Source organism: Microcaecilia unicolor, chromosome 10 (genome assembly GCF_901765095.1).
Source record: "Microcaecilia unicolor chromosome 10, aMicUni1.1, whole genome shotgun sequence".
Classification (NCBI taxonomy): Eukaryota; Metazoa; Chordata; class Amphibia; order Gymnophiona; family Siphonopidae; genus Microcaecilia; species Microcaecilia unicolor.
Window position 1 is genome coordinate 86,823,474 of NC_044040.1, and position 17,436 is coordinate 86,840,909.

The window sequence follows — 17,436 nt, forward strand, 5'->3', positions numbered from 1 at the left end:
TCCGACGCCATAGGCCACGTGGAGATCAATCGGGGAACCCCCTGCCCGCTATAAAAAGGTAAAAATTACCTGCTTTCCGCTCCGAGCTGTAACAACCTGGTGTCCCAGTGAGTAGCTGCAATAAGCGTTTAAATAAACGTCGAAATAAACGCCTTTAAGGACGTTCAAAAATTTTTTTTTTTTTTTTAACGGAGCCAGCGGGAGGGGGGAGAAAAGGAGGGACCTGGCGCCACCAGGTTTGCACTTGCTCAAGAAGAGCCCTCAACCCCAGGCACTCAACAAAACCTAAAAATTAGGCTTGGAGGCCTAGCCAGAGCTGCTGCTGTGTGTGACCACCACCTGCTGAGATAGAGAACATACTGAGGAGTTTCCGGCAGCACATGACCACATATAGGGAGGCAAAAGTTTGCTCTCTATCTCCACCTGCTGGTAGATGGACACAACCCACCAGTCTATGGATTGATCAGCATGATGATATGGAATGAGCGTTTACGATAACTGAGCCCCTTGACATTGAGGGCGAATATCCTAACAGGAGACATTGCAGTTCAATAAGGAACACAGTGCATAGGCCCCTCCAGCGGGATAAAAAGCTGCCATAATCATAAAATGAGAGACCTCAAGGTACAGATTCTCCCAGACCAATTCAACCACACTACCAACCTAAACAAAACACAAACATAGAAACCCCACCCCACCAAAACTACGAAAGCAGCTCACAAGTCCAAAACTCAAGGTCTCAAACTGGAGAGAAAGTTCCCACACCCCAATAAACTGGCCCCACCACCCCCAACCCCAGCAGCAACAAGATGCAAAAGTACAGTATATCCCTTCTGAACAAAAAGGCTGGACCAATCTAATACCGCAATAACAGCAGAAAATATGGTCCCATACTCCACTGTCCATGCCAAAAAACAAAACAAAACACAACATGTCCTTGAGACAGCTCAAGAAAAAGAAAAGATAGCAGCACTACAGAAACTGCTCAATTAAACAAAGTAAACCAGCAAGTTGAAGAAATAAAACTAGTCAATGCTTGCTACAAGCTTTAGATGAGCCCTGCTGGCACCTCTGGGCTTTAGATCTTTGCGCTCAGTTTCCTTTTGGCGGGAAAGCTTTGTAAGGTGTGCTCTCTTGAGGAAGCCTGACAGAAACTCCTGGAGGGCAGTATTTCTGTGACTCGAGATCAAACATCCTCTTCGCAGATGCCCTCTAACATAGTAAATGACGGCAGAAAAAGATCTGCATGGTCCATCCAGTCTGCCCAACAAGACAAACTCATATGTGCTACTTTTTGTGTATACCCTACTTTGATTTGTACCTGTCCTCTTCAGGGCACAGACCGTATAAGTCTGTCCAGCACTATCCCCGCCTCCCAACCACCAGCCCCGCCTCCCACCACTGGCTCTGGCACAGACCATATAAGTCTGCCCAGCACTATCCTCGCCTCCCACCACCGGCTGGCTCTGCCACCCAATCTCGGCTAAGCTCCTTAGGATCCATTCCTTCTGAATAGGATTCCTTTATGTTTATCCCACGCGTGTTTGAAAACGGTAACAGAATTCAAACACGCGTGAAAGGGATGCCCAAGTTTTGCTGACGACGTCCTCGCAAAACGTCCCGATGGAGGGGCAGGGAAACCCATATCGAAACAAGATGGACGTCCAACTTTCGTTTCGATAATACGGTTGGGGACGCCTAAATCGTGAAATTTAGGTCATCCTTAGAGATGGTCGTCCCTAGACTTGGTCGTTTCTGATTTTCAGCGATAATGGAAACCAAAGACGCCCATCTCAAAAATGACCAAACGGTCGTGGAAGGAGCCAGCATTCGTAGTGCACTGGTCCCCCTCACATGCCAGGACACCAACCGGGCACCATAGAGGGTACTGCAGTGGACTTCATAAATTTCTCCATGGTACATAGGTCCCTTGCCTTGTGTGCTGAGCCCCCCAACCCCCCCCCCTGAATCCCACTACCCAGAACTGCACACCACTACCACAGCCCTTATGGGTGAAGGGGGGGCACCTAGATATGGGTACAGTGGGTTTGTGGTGGGTTTTGGAGGGCTCACATTTACCACCACAAGTGTAAAAGGAAGGGGGGATGGGCCTGGGTCCGACCTGCATACTGCTGTGATGGACCCGAGTATGACATTTGAGGCTGGCATAGAGACTGGCACAAAATATTTTTAAGATGTTTTTTGAGGGTGGGAGGGGGTTAATGACCACTGGGGGAGTAAGGGGAGGTCATCTCCGATTCTCTCCGGTGGTCATCTGGTCAGTTCGGGCACCTTTTTGTGCCTTGGTCGTAAGAAAAACACGACCAGGTAAAGTCGTCCAAGTGCTCGTCAAGAACTCCATTTTTTTTTCCATTATGGGTCGAGGACGTTCATGTGTTAGGCACACCCAAGTCCTGCCTTTGCTACGCCTCTGACACGCCCCAGTGAACTTTGGTCATCCCCGCAACGGAAAGCAGCTGGGGACGCCCAAAATTGGCTTTTGATTATACCGATTTGGGTGACCCTGTGAGAAGGACGCCCATCTTCCGATTTGTGTCGAAAGATGGGCGTTCTTCTCTTTCGAAAATGAGCCTGATAGTAACTTATTACTTCTAATACAGAATTCCTGACGTTCTTCATAAATCATTCATTTCAGATACTAAGACCGCAATGTTTAAAAATTAGACCATAACTGATTCTGCAATGACAATAATCTATACTGCTATATCTGGTCCATCCATTGGTCAAAAGCCAAATTTGAATCACATATAAGATGACTGTCTTACAACTTTAATTCTGTAGGCATTTTATTCTGTGGCTGGAGGGGGGAGGGCAAGGAGGACCAGGCCTCTCAAAGTGCTAATTGATTTTTAGATAATGTAGACTACAAATTTTATAGTAACATAGTAGATGAGGCAGATAAAGACCTGTACGGTCCATCCAGTCTGCCCAACAAGATAAACTCGTATGTGCTACTTTATATGTATACCCGACCTTGATTTGTCCTTTCCATTTTCAGGGCAAAGACTGTAGAAGTCTGCCCAGCAGTAGCTTTGCTTCCCAATTACTGGTGTTGTCACCCAATCTCTGCTAAACTTCTGTGGATCCATTCCTTCTGAACAGGATTCCTTTGTGTTTATCTCATGAATTTTTGAATTCCGTTACCGTTTTCATCTTCACCACCTCCTGCGGGAGGGCATTCCAAGTATGCACCACCCTCTCCATGAAAAATACTTCCTGACATTTTTCCTGAGTCTGCCCCCCTTCAACCTCAATTCATGTTTTCTAGTTCTACCGCCTTCCCGTCTCCAGAAAAGGTGTTTGCGGATTAATACCTTTCAAATATTTGAATGTCTGTATCATATCTGTTTCTCCTTTCCTCCAGGATATACATGTTCAGGTCAGTAAGTCTCTCCTTGAACATCTTGTAACACAAATCCAATACCATTTTTGTGGCTTTTCTTTGAACCACTTCAAGTCTTTTTACATCCTAACAGCAATCACTTTCTATTCTTTGCAAGAAGGAAATGCCTGTAAAGCATCATTTGCAGATTGTTTCAAGCCATACTCTTTCACTACCTTACTCAAAAGCTGAAATTTCGCATGAAATGATACTAGCAGCTACTGTGGATCCTTCAATAATGGGGAAGCTCTAAACCATCTGTGGGTCTGTTTCATCAACTTTACAGCAATATTATGCATCATTTATGATGTAGCCATCAATTTAACTCGTATCCCCAAGAACAAAATAATCTAGTTATACAATAACAACCATCTGAATCATTGTTCTTAAAGACAATCCTTAGCTAGGAATTTCCACTTGTGAGGCTGATTCATTCTACCTGCCTTCAGTATTTAGTAATACATTTAACAGTAGTACACAGACACACCAGAGAATAGCAGAGGAGCTGCTCGGGGAAAATTCATTTTTAACTTCCCATCCAAGATTGCATTCTAGGCACTGCATTCCTATCCCCTCCTCAGAGTCTGTTCCTGGCCACCAAAAAGATAAACAGCAGAAAGCAAGACGAGACCTTGTTTGTAGACTGCCCCACTGGATAACTGCAGCAAAATCCATACACAGATAATTCTGCCCCTCTCCTGTATGCCAGAAAATGCTGCTTAACTCTCCATGTCCCTTCTCTTAGACTATTATTATTTTGTACACACAGCCTTTTTTTGTTGTTGCTGAACCTTTTGCTGTGCTGACCTCCTACTGCCACATCCCTTTCTTGATCCTAGTCAAAAAACTGACTTCAGGTGGCCTGTCTCATAGTGGTACCTGCTGCCTGTTTCATAATGATGCTGCCCCACCCCCTTTCCTGCAGAAGGCTTTTGTTGTGAAGTCAACACACATGTGCATAAATTCCCCACGGGAAAGGGGGAAGTGGGACTTCATATACCACCTTTCTGTGGTTTTTGCAACTACATTCAAAGCAGTTTACATAGTATATACAGGTACTTATTTGTACCTGGGGCAAAGGAAGGTTAAGTGACTTGCCCAGTCACAAGGAGCCGCAGTGGGAATCAAACCCAGTTTTCCAGGATCAAAGTCCACTGCACTAACCACTAGGCTACTCTTCCACTCTGGCACAGTGATTTCAATTTTACTCAACAGGAAACATAACCCATCCTTTTGCAATTCAGTAGGAAAACAGGAAATGACTCCAAAAGCACATTTATTGGCCCAGTTCTAGCAATTCAAAACAAAAAAGTAAAAGTAGAGGCAGATTCAGGTCTGTCAATAAGGGGTTTAAATCTTTGTTGGCATTTCTCCTCTAAAGAGTCTAACTCTTTTACAGACATAAAACTGAGTATAAAAACATTTTATAGTGCCCATAACAATTTCCTACAAATATACTTTTCCAAATGACTCATAAAACCTCTTGTGCTTGTTATAGGTCTGTTTCTACAGACAATAGCATATAATATAACATTAATGTTTACCTGTTATAGCAACTGTCACTGCTTCCAAAAGGGTCTATAAAAGAAAAACAGAAATTCTCAGATAAATATAAAAATGGGACACAAAATCCTAGGTGAATTGCATTAGCCAAAAGAGTTTACACTGCAGATTCAGAGGAGACCAAGGGTTGAGTCAGGCGAGTTGGTGGGGGATAGATGGTTGCCTGAACCAGTCAAGCAGGGACCTCCTTGCATCCTGGCCCTCTCCCCAGAGCTTGATGATCAATCAGCAATAAGACAGAGGCAATGGCTTGTTATCAGGCTGTTTCAACTTCCTTTGCCACCCATGACCTATAGGCGCCCGGTATAAGAGGCTTGCCACAAGTGCAGCAAGGGCGAGGCGGTGGGGGCGGACCGCCCCGGGTGCAGCTCGTGAGGGGTGCTGCCTTGAACATCTCCCCCCCGACTGGTGCGTGCAGAACGTGCAATCAATGCTGGGGCTGTCCTTCCCCCCCCCCCCCCGACGTGCGATCGATGCTGGGGCTGTCCTTCCCCCCCCCCGAGCGATCGATGCTGGGGCTGTCCTTCTCCCCCCCCCCCGACGTGTGATCGATGCTGGGGCTGTCCTTCCCCCCCCCCCCCCCCCCGACGTGCGATCGATGCTGGGGCTGTCCTTCCCCTCCCCCCCGACGTGCGATCGATGCTGGGGCTGTCCTTCTCCCCCCCCTCCGACCAGCGCGGTATCGCTCTCCCCCTCCGCTCTTGTCATGTCTTTCAAATTCGAGGCTTCGTAGCAGCAGCAGCAGCAGCAGCAGCAACGATGTAAGCGCTGCTTTCAACCTGCCCCGGAAGCCTTCTCTGGACAGCGTCCTGCCTATGCGGGAAGCTGTACAGAAAGTGCTTCCGGGGCAGGCTGAAAGCAGCGCTTACATCGTTGCTGCTGCTGCTGCTACGAAGCCTCGAATTTGAAAGACGTGACAGCGAGCAGCAGATGGTGGGATTTTGTCTTTCAAAAAACAAATGCCAACTCTAGGCAATGCAGGTGCTCAAGAAGCAGCAGGAGGCAACATTTCGCTTACAGCCTCTACATTCCCACAGGTGCAGTTGGATCATTGTCGTCATGGTGGTAAGAGAAGGGATCTACTAGGCCCAATACCTTTTTTTTGGCCTGGTCAGATGTAAGGAAGAGAGGGGGGCAGTGGGGCAAAAAGAGGAGAGTGTTGGGTGGGGTTGAGCCTTGCAATAGTAAGAAACAAGGCATGGGGCAAAAGGGGGGTACAAATGGGAGAGTTTAGGGTGGCAAGAGGGGAAGAGAGATGGAGTTAGGACTGGGTCAGGATGGAAAGACAGAGCGGGTGTGGGTTAAAAGGAGAAAGGGGGTGGTGGGCAGAGCGAGGAAAGTTAAGGGCACAAGGAGGGAAGTGTAAAGGGTTAAAGGATGGAGAGAGAAGAGTTTGGGGTGCGTTAGTGACAGGAGCGGAGGGGGAGAGCGATACTGCACTAGTCCGGGGGGGGGGGGGGGGGAGGGAAGCGATGCCAGCCAGCTGCCAGACCAAAGGGAAAGGGGGTGGAGAGAGGAGGATGTGATGCCACATCTAAGGGGAAGAGGGAGGAAGGAAAGCAATGGCAGGGCAGGGGAATGGGAAAAGGGGGGTGGAGAAAGGCGTGAGAGTGATGGTAGATCTAAGGGAAGCAAGAAGGGGAGGGAAGAGAAAGGTGGGATGCATAAGGGAGAGGAGAGATGCATGAGGACGCTGGAGGAGAGAGAGAGAAAGTGGACAAGTGCAGGGGCGAGCCAGGGACATGCAACAGAGCAGGGGAGAGCCAGAGAGAGAGAAAGAGGGTACATGGAAGAGAGCAGGGGAGAGAAAAAGGGGACATGGAAGAGGGCAGGGGAAAGCCAGGGACATCGAAGAGAGTAGGGGAGAGCCAGAGAGAAGATGCTGGATGGAAGAGGGGTACAGAGAGAGAGATGAGTGGAAAGATGGGGAGAGAAAGAGGGGACATGGGCAGGAGAGAGAGAGAAGCTGCTGGGGAGAAACTGGGAGACTCTAGCTGTCAGACGGAGAAATGCTGAATGAAAGGAGGGAGAAAGAGGGAAAATGCTGGAAGGAGGGTGTAGAAAGAGGGAAGACACGACGTAAGGGTAGGGAGGGAAAGAAAGAAAGAAAGAGAAAAGACACTGGAAGGATGGGGATAGAGAGGACATGCTGAATGGAAAAGGGTCGAGAGAGAGAACAGTTTAGAAGGAAGGGGAAGATAGAGGGAGACAATGGATGGAAGGAGAGGGAGACAATAGACAGAAGGATTGGGAGAGGGTAATGGGTAGAAGGATGGAGAGAGAAAGAGGGATGACACTGGATGGAAGGGTAGGAGAGAAAGAGGGAAGGTGCTGGATATGGATGGATGGAGGGGAGGGAAGAGAGGAGAAATCTGGACATGGATGGAATGAAGGGCAGGGAAGAGAGGAAAAATGTTGGACAAGGATGGAGGGAAGGAAAGACAAAGGAAGGAGATGCACACGGATGGAGTGGAAGGCAGAGGAGAAATGGTGGACATGGATGGAGGGGAGGGAAGACAAAGGAAGTACATGCACATGGATGGAGGGGAGGGGAGAAATGCTGGATATGGATGGAGGGTAAATTGCTGAATTTAAGGGCTGGATCGGAACACTTTGAGGGCAGATGCTGAAACTGGAGAAAGGATAAGGACAGGGCTACAGATGGTAGACAGGACGCATAAGGACACAGGAGGATGGTGGACATATTGAGAGAAAAAATATCAAATGGAAAGAAGACACTGGGACCAAAGCGAATAGAAAAACGAAATGATCAGACAACAAAGGTAGAAAAAAGTATTTTATTCAGAATTTATTAACTGGAATATGTCAGCTTTTGGAAATGTGCATCTGTGATATTTTGCATGTAAGTTTCAATTTTTCTAGTATTGCTGCATGCTGAGTCTGACTTCTTGAGGTAACTTTCCAGTTTTGCCTTCATATCTGTTGTGTCCTGTGTTTTTCATGTGTAATCAAGGTGCAGTATTCTACTAGTGTGTAGTATTTACAGCCCTTTTTGGTTTTTTTTTGTTTCACTAGGTTGTGTACTGGTGTTTTAGAGTCCGGTGTAATTACAGTGCTGCCTTTCCACGCATAAGGTTGTAGCTAGTCCTGTCCTTGGAATTAGTGCTGTTATGGTTTGGTAAGGTTATGAGTGTGTTTTTGCACAAGTTTGTGTATAGTGTTTTGCAGTGGAGAGATTGTGTATTGGCCTTACTGAGGTGGCACCAAAACATCAGAAAGGGTTTTAGAGCCTAAATCATGACACACTACCTCTTGAAGGATCCACATATAGTCGTTAATAAAAGGAGCTCATTGTGAACACTATCCATCCTAAAAGGGTGTTTTGTGGCTCTACATGAGAATTGTGATATTATGATCCCTTGTTTCATATTGTTGACGGTCTGCATTTTCCATATGGGTGGTATATTGGTGTATTAGAGTCTGCCTAATGTTATAGTATAGTAAGGTTCTGAGTGTGTTTTTGCACAAATTTGTGCATAGTGTTTTACAGTTGAGTGATTGTGGTTAGTATATATGCTTTGAGCAACCACTTTATTCTTTGACATATGATACATATCTAATATCTAAATTTAATAAAAGGTATTAATTGTGACTATTTTATTTTTACTTATTTTTTTTTCTTTGTTAATTGTGGCTATAAGCTCCGCCCTGGCTCCACCCCCTAACCCGGCCCCTTTAGCCTCCCCAAACAGTTGGGCCACCGACCGCCTATGACCTGATTCATGGTTTGAACTGTGTGGCTCTAAGGAGTTCTTTGTGGTTCAAACCATGGATGACAAAGGAGCATGACACAGTCTAAGGTACTACCACCCTCCTCTGATTTTCAACTGCTCAGCAGAAAGGGGGGGAGAGGGGAGAAGAAAAAAAATGAAAAATAAAAGAGAAAACAGGAGGGTGAGTAGGTAATGGGATAGGCAGAAAGGATCTGTAGTAGCTAGGGAGAAGGAATCCTCCCTCACCCTCTGTGGGTCTTGGATTCCTCTTTTGATATCCTTCCTGTTTCCACAAATATCCTTTCCTCACCTTTTCTGGCTCCTCCATCTCTTTCCAGCCCCTCCACATCTCCTCTCCTCCCCCTCCCATATTTCCAATAACTAACTTCCCCTTCTCTTACATACTAATCCCCTTTCTTCCTTTCAAAGCACTGATCACTAAGGGCCTCTTTTACTAAGGCATGCTAGCGTTTTTAGCATGCGCTTAATGTTAGCGACGTCCATGGGAATATATGGACGTCATTAACATTTAGAGTGCCTTAGTACAAGACCCCCTTAGAAACCAATTTCCCCCCGAATATCCTCAATAGAGACAAAATAAGCTATCCAGATGCATAAGAAAAACAGAAAATAACTATGAGAGCCATATTCAGCAATCTGGTAAGTTATGAAGATAAGTCCTGCTAATATTTTAGTTTGAGGAGTTAATGCTATATTTGTTGGTTTTATTGTTCATTTTGTTTTTGTTATATGTTTTTATTATGCATATACCATTTGTAAACCACCAAGAACAATTTGGATTGAGCAGGTAAGTATTTTCAAAAAATAAATATCTGGTTTAAAGTTATCCGGCTAAACCTGCCACTGAATATATCCAGTTAAAGTTAGCTAGATAACTTTTGGACACCTTTTGCATGGACCGACTTGTTTATGTAAGTTTTGTGTAAAGTTTTGCTGTACCATGGGATCACTTCTAAGCCCACCTTTTTTATGTAGTTAAATTTTTTTCTCTGGAATGTATGAAAAGAAAGCCCTCTTTATTATGGCATGGTTACTGGGTTGTAGAGCTAAACTATAAGATATACCACATTAGATCATGCCAAGTTCCATTGAACCCAGCATTCTGTCTCTGATAGTGGCCAATACAGGTAAGAAGTACCTGGCAGGATCCCAAAAGAATAGACTAATTCTTTGTGCTCACACCCAGAGCTAAGCGGTACTTACAGCTTTTTCCTCCAGAAACTTGGCAAAACACTTTCTAGACACAGCTATGCTAGCTGCCTTAATTGTATGTTCAGTGAAAGCGGTTAATCATCTTTAGCAGGTGTTCTCCGAGGACAGCAGAACGCAAATTACCACAGTTGGGTGATACCATCCAAGGGAGCCTGGCACGGATGCCACCCATCGTTCTGACTTTTCCAGAAGCTTTTGGCAGCCCCGTACAGTGCATGCACAGGTGCTTTTCCGCCCACCTCAATTGTGCAGGACCAGCAGTTGAATATAAAAGCTTACTGGTCGATATTCAAAATGATTTAACCAGCCAGAAACAGTCACTGACTGGTTAAATCTCTTGTTCAGGACTATCCACTAATTTTTGGCAGCACTTAACCAGTTATCATTGCTGAAAATTAGCAGTTAGCGCAGCCATTCCCAATTTGCATTGCCTCAATTGCATGCAAATCTAACTCATGAATATTCATTGTGGATGTCCTGAAAACCCAATGGGACAAGTTGTATCCCGAGAACTGGGTTAGGAATGGCTAAGTCAATGTTTAAGTGAAAGCCAGCTAATTTGGGGGTGTTCTGGGGGTGGAGTTGACACTTGCCAGCTCATAATCGAAAGTGATCGCCGGCCATTTCCTGACACAAATTGGGAGATGGCTGGCGATCTCGCAAAAGCGGCCAAATCGGTATAATCGAAAGCTGCTTTTTTGACAGCATCGCTGCTTTCCCGTCGCCTCACCGGCGAAGTTCAAAGGGGCGTGTCGGCGGCGAAGTGAAGGCGGGACATGGGCGGGTATGGGCGTGGCTACCAGATAGCCGGCTTTCGCCGATAATGGAAAAAACGGCGTTAAGCAGTATTTCGCCAGGTTTACTTGGTCCTTTTATTTTCACAACCAAGCCTCAGAAAGGTGCCCCAACTCACCAGATGACCACTGGAGGGAATGGGGGATGACCTCCCCATACTCCCCCAGTGGTCACTAACCTCCTCCCATACTAAAAAAATAAAACTAAAAACCTTTTTTGTCAGCCTGTATGCCAGCCTCAAATGCCGTACCCACCTCCATGATAGCAGAATGTGCTCTATCCTCTGACAGCCTTTCCCTGGTTGTGATTTGGCTCTCAGATGAGTGTGACACCTTTTCTGTTAGGTGCACTGCAGAGTCACATCAGCAATGCATTGTGGTGGGTGTAGGGTAGTAGGCTCTACTCCCATGGTGCTTTTCCCCCTGCTAACTGGGTCAGAGTGTGCCCTGTTGTGTTTCCGGTAGTCCATGAGGTAGTGGCCATTTTTGTTACCCACGTTAGAGAACTTAGTTCTTACCTTGAATGTGGCTGAAAGAGGGCATTGTACACCATTCTACCAGCTCTGACCTATTGCTAATCTCAGTACCAGGGAGACTCTTTGCCAGTGGGGCACAACCTCTGATCTGCAGTTAACTGTGAGTAAACGTGAACTGCTGTGCCAAGGTTATACAGCAGCAACAAGTCCTAGAGGCCTGCATGTATGCAGGTCCCTGGAGCACTTTTAGTGGGTACCGCAGTGCACTTAAGGCAGGCAGAACCAGGCCCATCCCCCCCCCACCTGTAACACTTGTGCTGGTAATGGGAGCCCTCCAAAACCCACTGTACCCACATGTAGTTGCCCCCTTCACCCCTAAGAGCTACGGTAGTGTTGTACATTTGTGGGTAGTGGGTTTTGGGGGGGGTTGGGGGGCTCAGCACCCAAAGTAAGGGAGCTATGCATGTGGGAGGTTTTTCTGAAGTCCACCGCACTGACCCCTAGGGTGCCCAGTTGGTGTCCTGGCATGTGAGGGGGACCAGTGCACTACAAATGCTGGCTCCTCCCACGACCAAATGCCTTGGATGTCGCCGGGTTGGAGATGGCCAGCATTTTTTCCCATTATCGCTGAAAAACAAAACCAGCCATCTCAAACCCGGCGACATCCAAGGCATTTAGCCGGGCTAAACCGTATTATCGAACAAAAAGATGGCCGGCCATTTTTTCGATAATACGGTTCCGGCCAGTTGTAGCGCCGCCGCCAACATAGATCGCCGGCGATCTATTTGGACGGTGACGTTCGATTATGCCCCTCTTGGTCAGTTAAGTGTCAAAATTCAGAACTCAAAAAGACCAGGGTAACTGCATAAATGGGACTGCCTAAAACACAGTTCTATCTTTATGTGGCAACCCATAACCGGTCATTCTGAATACCAACTTAACCGGCCATGTGTTAGCTCGGACCACATAAACTGGATATTCAATGCCGAAGCCCAGACATGGCACAGCATTGAATATCCAGGAATAATGGTGGCAGTAGTCAGCAAAACACTCACTGCCACCGGTTGAATATTTATCCCTTACAGAATACAAATCCTAGGGGAGGGTCTGTGTTAATGTGTGTTCTCCTGTAACAGACAACAGGAACTTGCAACAGGCAAGGCCAACCATCAACCAAGCCAGTGAAGCCAAGCGAAGCCAACTCAGCCCCATGCCAAGCCAAGCCTGCTCAGCTCCACGCCAAGCCAGCTCAGTTACTACTACTACTACTATTTAGCATTTTTATAGCGTTACAAGGCGTACGCAGCGCTGCACAAACATAGAAGAAAGACAGTCCCTGCTCAAAGAGCTTACAATCTAATAGACAAAAATAAAGTAAGCAAATCAAATCAATTAATGTGTACAGGAAGGAGGAGAGGAGGGTAGGTGGAGGCGAGTGGTTACAAGTGGTTACGAGTCAAAAGCAATGTTAAAGAGGTGGGCTTTCAGTCTAGATTTAAAGGTGGCCAAGGATGGGGCAAGACGTAGGGGCTCAGGAAGTTTATTCCAGGCGTAGGGTGCAGCGAGACAGAAGGCGCGAAGTCTGGAGTTGGCAGTAGTGGAGAAGGGAACAGATAAGAAGGATTCCACGTCAGCTATCCAACCCAGCTCTTGCCAGTCAGCACCGACCATCCTGGCCCACCCCAGTGGCTCAGTGAATTATCTGCTGCTGTTTGGGCCTTGATCCCCTGTCAGACCTATCAGTGGTCCAAGGGCTCACTAGCAGGTCAGTGAAAGCAAAAGATGTCCATGAGCTAGAAGGAGTCATCCACTCTGCAGCTCCTACAGCAGATGGCCATCAAACTACAGCAGTTGTTAGGAGGGGCCAGGAACTGACCCATCGGATGGACAATGACTTGAGACTTATTACCCAAGCCTAGAACTAAGATACTGCTACAACAGAATTGAATTAGGCTGCTTGGCATGAATATGTGATCATATACATGAGCAAAGGGGGGAAACTGATGATATTAAGGATGTACTATGAAAATGATAGCACCCCCCAGCTCAGAAGGGAATATCAAGAGTTAAACATTACAAATGTGAAATTGAGATAATTTTAAGACAGAGTGGGACAGATGCATTTAATCTAGTTACAGATTGCTGAATTAAATGTTTCAACAAGCTTAAGTAATGAATGTTTTGTTCAGATTCTGGGAAGTCACTAAGAACACGCATGTTTGGAAGGGAATAGGGAAGTAAGAGAGAAATATGCAATGTTTTTTTTTTAGTTTACAACATTTTTATTAGTGACACTTCAATAAAATACAGACTTGATCCTATATACATAGCCTCACAGGTACAAATGTTCATAAAGAAACTTTTTTGTTAAGCTAATACAGAGTGCCAACCAATTATCACATTTTATCCCCTTCCCCTTCTTTGATATGAGGGATGTCCCCATGTCATGTACGCATTGCTTTAGTAATAACTGTATATGGAATTCTCATACAGATGATGAGTCTGAACCTCAGGTAAATATTTGAAATTTTTGTGCAGTCAATACAAGAGGCTCCATACAATCAGCAATTGTGTGGCTATTATCTTCATCTGCTCGCTGTTGGATGGACAGTATGTAATCCATATACCCTGATAATTATGAAACTGTGTCTTATATAGTCTTTAAACCTTTATTTAGTAAGTCTATTGCGAATCTATAATTAAACAAACAGGTTTTCTAATAGCCAGTTGTTCATCAGTCTGTGCATTGTGTTGTTTCTACCTGTATGCCATCAGATTACATGCAGTTTGAGTATACACTAACCTTTGGCCCTATTGATTGTGACAACTATGAATGTCAACCTTAATGAACGTGGTATACAACCAGCAGCTTAGTGTTCTCATCATCCAATTAAACCAACACTCAAAGGAACTTTTATAACAAATTAGCAAGTGGACACTCCTTATAATGCTCTTACCCCCCCCTCCATCCCTTTATCCCCCCCCTTTACCCCTTCCCTCCTTGAGTCTCATCGAATGTGTGTTTCTAAAAATAAGGTCATAAATATGTATCTTTGACTGCTTCTCGGTTATAACGTGTTAAGTACAAGACTCCGTCCTCTTTGGGTTAATATGTCTAACAATGGCCCCCAAAGCTTTAGAAAATGCGCCTTACGGCGGCATGAACCTTTAGCCTCCCTTGCTTCCCATGTCATCAGTTTATGTGTCTGGTTTCGCCAATGCCAATAGTCAGGAGGTTTATCTGAAGTCCAAGATTGTAATATGCATTTTTTTGCCACCAGACATAACTTTCGACATAGAAGTGTCTCATCTGCTGTTAAACCCCGGAATGCACCTGGGCAGTCCAATATCAATTGCAGAGGAGTACCCACTATTCTACGTGATATCAGTGAAGTCATGAAATTTACTATCTTCCGCCAATAGCTCTGAATCATTAAACATTCCCAAAATGCGTGGTAAAAAGTGTTCTCCACAAGATTACATTTCAAGCATTTTGGTGTAAGGATTCCTCCCATTCGGGACAGTTGAGCTTGTGTGATATAGGCTCTGTGTAACACCCTGAATGCACATTCCCTATAATTAGCTCCACTGACTAGTCGGGGAATACTTTTTATGTAGGCTTCAACATCCCAGTTAGATAAATCCGCTCCCGTATCTGCCTCCCACCGCCGACGGAGCTGAATCAACCCCACTCGCGGTGTCAGGGTCCACAATGTCCTCTGAAGCTGCGAGATTGATGGGGCTTCATCAGAGATATCATCAAAAATTTTTTTGGATTTTCTCCCCTAAATGAAATTTTAACGCCTCCCTATCCAAGGATTGAATATAATGCTTCATCTGACCATAGCTAAAAATGTACCTCCAATTTCCCTCTAGTGTGAGTTGTCCTAGGGATTTCAAATTTCCTTCTCCATCTAATATTGTTTCCAAACGTATAAGGCCTTTTTCCTCCCATTGTATAAAGACCGGATTTTCCAACCCTGGTGGGAACATCGGATTTCCCTTTATAGACAACAATTCTGATATACTCGGGTTACCCCCCAGTTTCTTTGCCAAGCCTCTCCACGCTGCTTGTAGAGGCAATAAAAGTATACAATGTCTCAACCTTTGTGGCAATGAAATGTTTTCTTTATGTAATAGGGTGACCAAGTCGTAGGGACTAAAATAAGCTTTCTCCAACTCCAGAGGTGTATGTATGTGTGTAGAGAAAACCCAATCTCTCACCACCCTCATCAAACTAGCAAGGTTGTAATATTGCAAGTTAGGGAGGCCCAATCCTCCGTGCTGCCAGGCTCCCAGCAAAAAGTGCATCTTGAGCTTAGCTTTCTTTCTTGCCCAACAGAACCGCCCCACTAATTGATAGAATTGTTTAATGTCTTTTTGAAGTAATTTCAGCGGCAAAACCTGCAGGACATATAACCACCTGGGTAGAATTACCATTCGAATAAGGCTAACCCGACCTATCAACGGCAAAGGTAGGGCCCTCCAGGTGTCCAGCTGTTGCGCGGTATGATTAAGCAACCTAGTGACATTCAGCTTGTATATATCCTCCATCCTCTCTGTCAAAAGAACTCCCAAGTACCGAAATGAGCCCTCTGCCCATCTCAAAGGAAAATTTTCTTTCCAAAAAAGTCGGGTAGTCATAGGGATAGCCAGAGCTTCCGATTTCTCTAGATTAAGCTTAAAACCGGAGTAATCTCCAAATTCTGCAAAAACTTCTAAAAGATCCGCAAGAGACTTACGAGGACTGGTAAGAGTCATTAATAGATCATCGGCGAATGCCGCGATCTTAAATTCCGCCTGTCCAATTGTTACTCCTCTAATAGTCCTATTCGAAATTACATCCCGGATTAAAGGATCTAGATAAAGAGCGAAAAGCAACGGCGACAGTGGGCACCCTTGTCTAGTTCCTCGACTAATCTCAAAATTCTCTGACCATGTTCCATTTACCAGGACCCGTGCTCGAGGAGAGGTATACAAGGCTTGAATTGCTTGCACAAACCAACCAGTAAATCCATATTTAGTGAGGACAGAAAACAAAAAGGGCCATTCTACACGATCAAACGCCTTTTCAGCGTCGAAACTGATCAATAATGCATGCTCTGCAGAGTTCCTTAACTTTTCCAGTGCCATCAAGATACTACGCAAATTTTTTGTAACCGAACGGCCTTGAACAAAACCCACCTATGCTTCATGAACGAGATTTGGTAATACTCTTCCCAACCTATTAGCCAGTATTTTTGCACATAATTTTACCTCGAAATTTAACAGGGATATAGGTCGGTAGGAAGATAACAACATTCCATCTCTGTTCGGTTTAGGTAATACCACTATCTGGGCTAAATTGAGGCCGTCCGGCAGCTCTCCCCTTGTCACCCATTCATTAAATACCTTGGTCAGTGTGGGGACAATTTGATCACCCATCAGTTTATAGAATTCAGGTTTAAAGCCATCTGCCCCAGGTGTCTTTCCTAATCTACTTTGACTGATTGCCCAAGCCACTTCGTCACAATTTATAGGCTCATTTAAATATTGAATTTCTGCTTGTGTTAACAAGGGGGTTTCTATATTTTGTAAGTACATCTCGCCTTGCAGGTCTTGACTGCCTCCTGCTCTATAAAGTTGTTTATAATAATTATGAAAGGCCTCCCTTATCTCCCCATCTGTATGTAGTACTTTCCCATCTTTATCTTTAATAGCCACTATATGCCTAGAAGCATACTGTGAGGCTATTACTTTAGCTAGCAGTTTACCCCCTTTACTGCCATGTTTATACAGCTGAAACCGATAGTATACCTGCGACTTTACCGCCCTCTCGTGTATCAGGGAGTTCACCGCTGCTTGAACTGACATCCACTCTTTTCGCACCCCAGGGGACGGAGTCTTACCATATTGTTTTCTCAGCCCTAGTAATTGCTTTTCCAAGCGCAGTAGTTCTCGGTCCCGAGCTTTTTTATAGTGACTGACATAGCTAATAACCTCCCCTCTTAGGACTGCCTTTGCTGCTTCCCAGAATATCGCCGAGTCTTCCACTGATCCCTCGTTAAGATGTCTGTATTCTTCCCATTTGGCAATAAGAAATTCCTGAAATTTAGAGTCTTTATAAAGATAACTGGGAAACGCCCAACCCCTATTTTTTTGCGCAGTATTATCTCCCACCTGCCACGTCATCCAAACTGTGGCGTGATCTGAGATCACACAAGGGCCAATAGTAGCGTCAGTGATGTCTGTAA

General features: G+C 45.3%; 1 protein-coding gene across 1 annotated transcript in view; it reads right to left on the minus strand.

Moving 5' to 3' along the window:
- Window positions 1–17,436, minus strand: part of TMBIM4 (transmembrane BAX inhibitor motif containing 4) — a 201,079-nt gene that overhangs the window by 99,997 nt on the left and 83,646 nt on the right. The window contains exon 4 of the mRNA XM_030215778.1: window positions 4,948–4,981. Coding sequence (XP_030071638.1) covers window positions 4,948–4,981 — 34 coding nt within the window. The remainder of the gene's footprint in view (window positions 1–4,947; window positions 4,982–17,436) is intronic.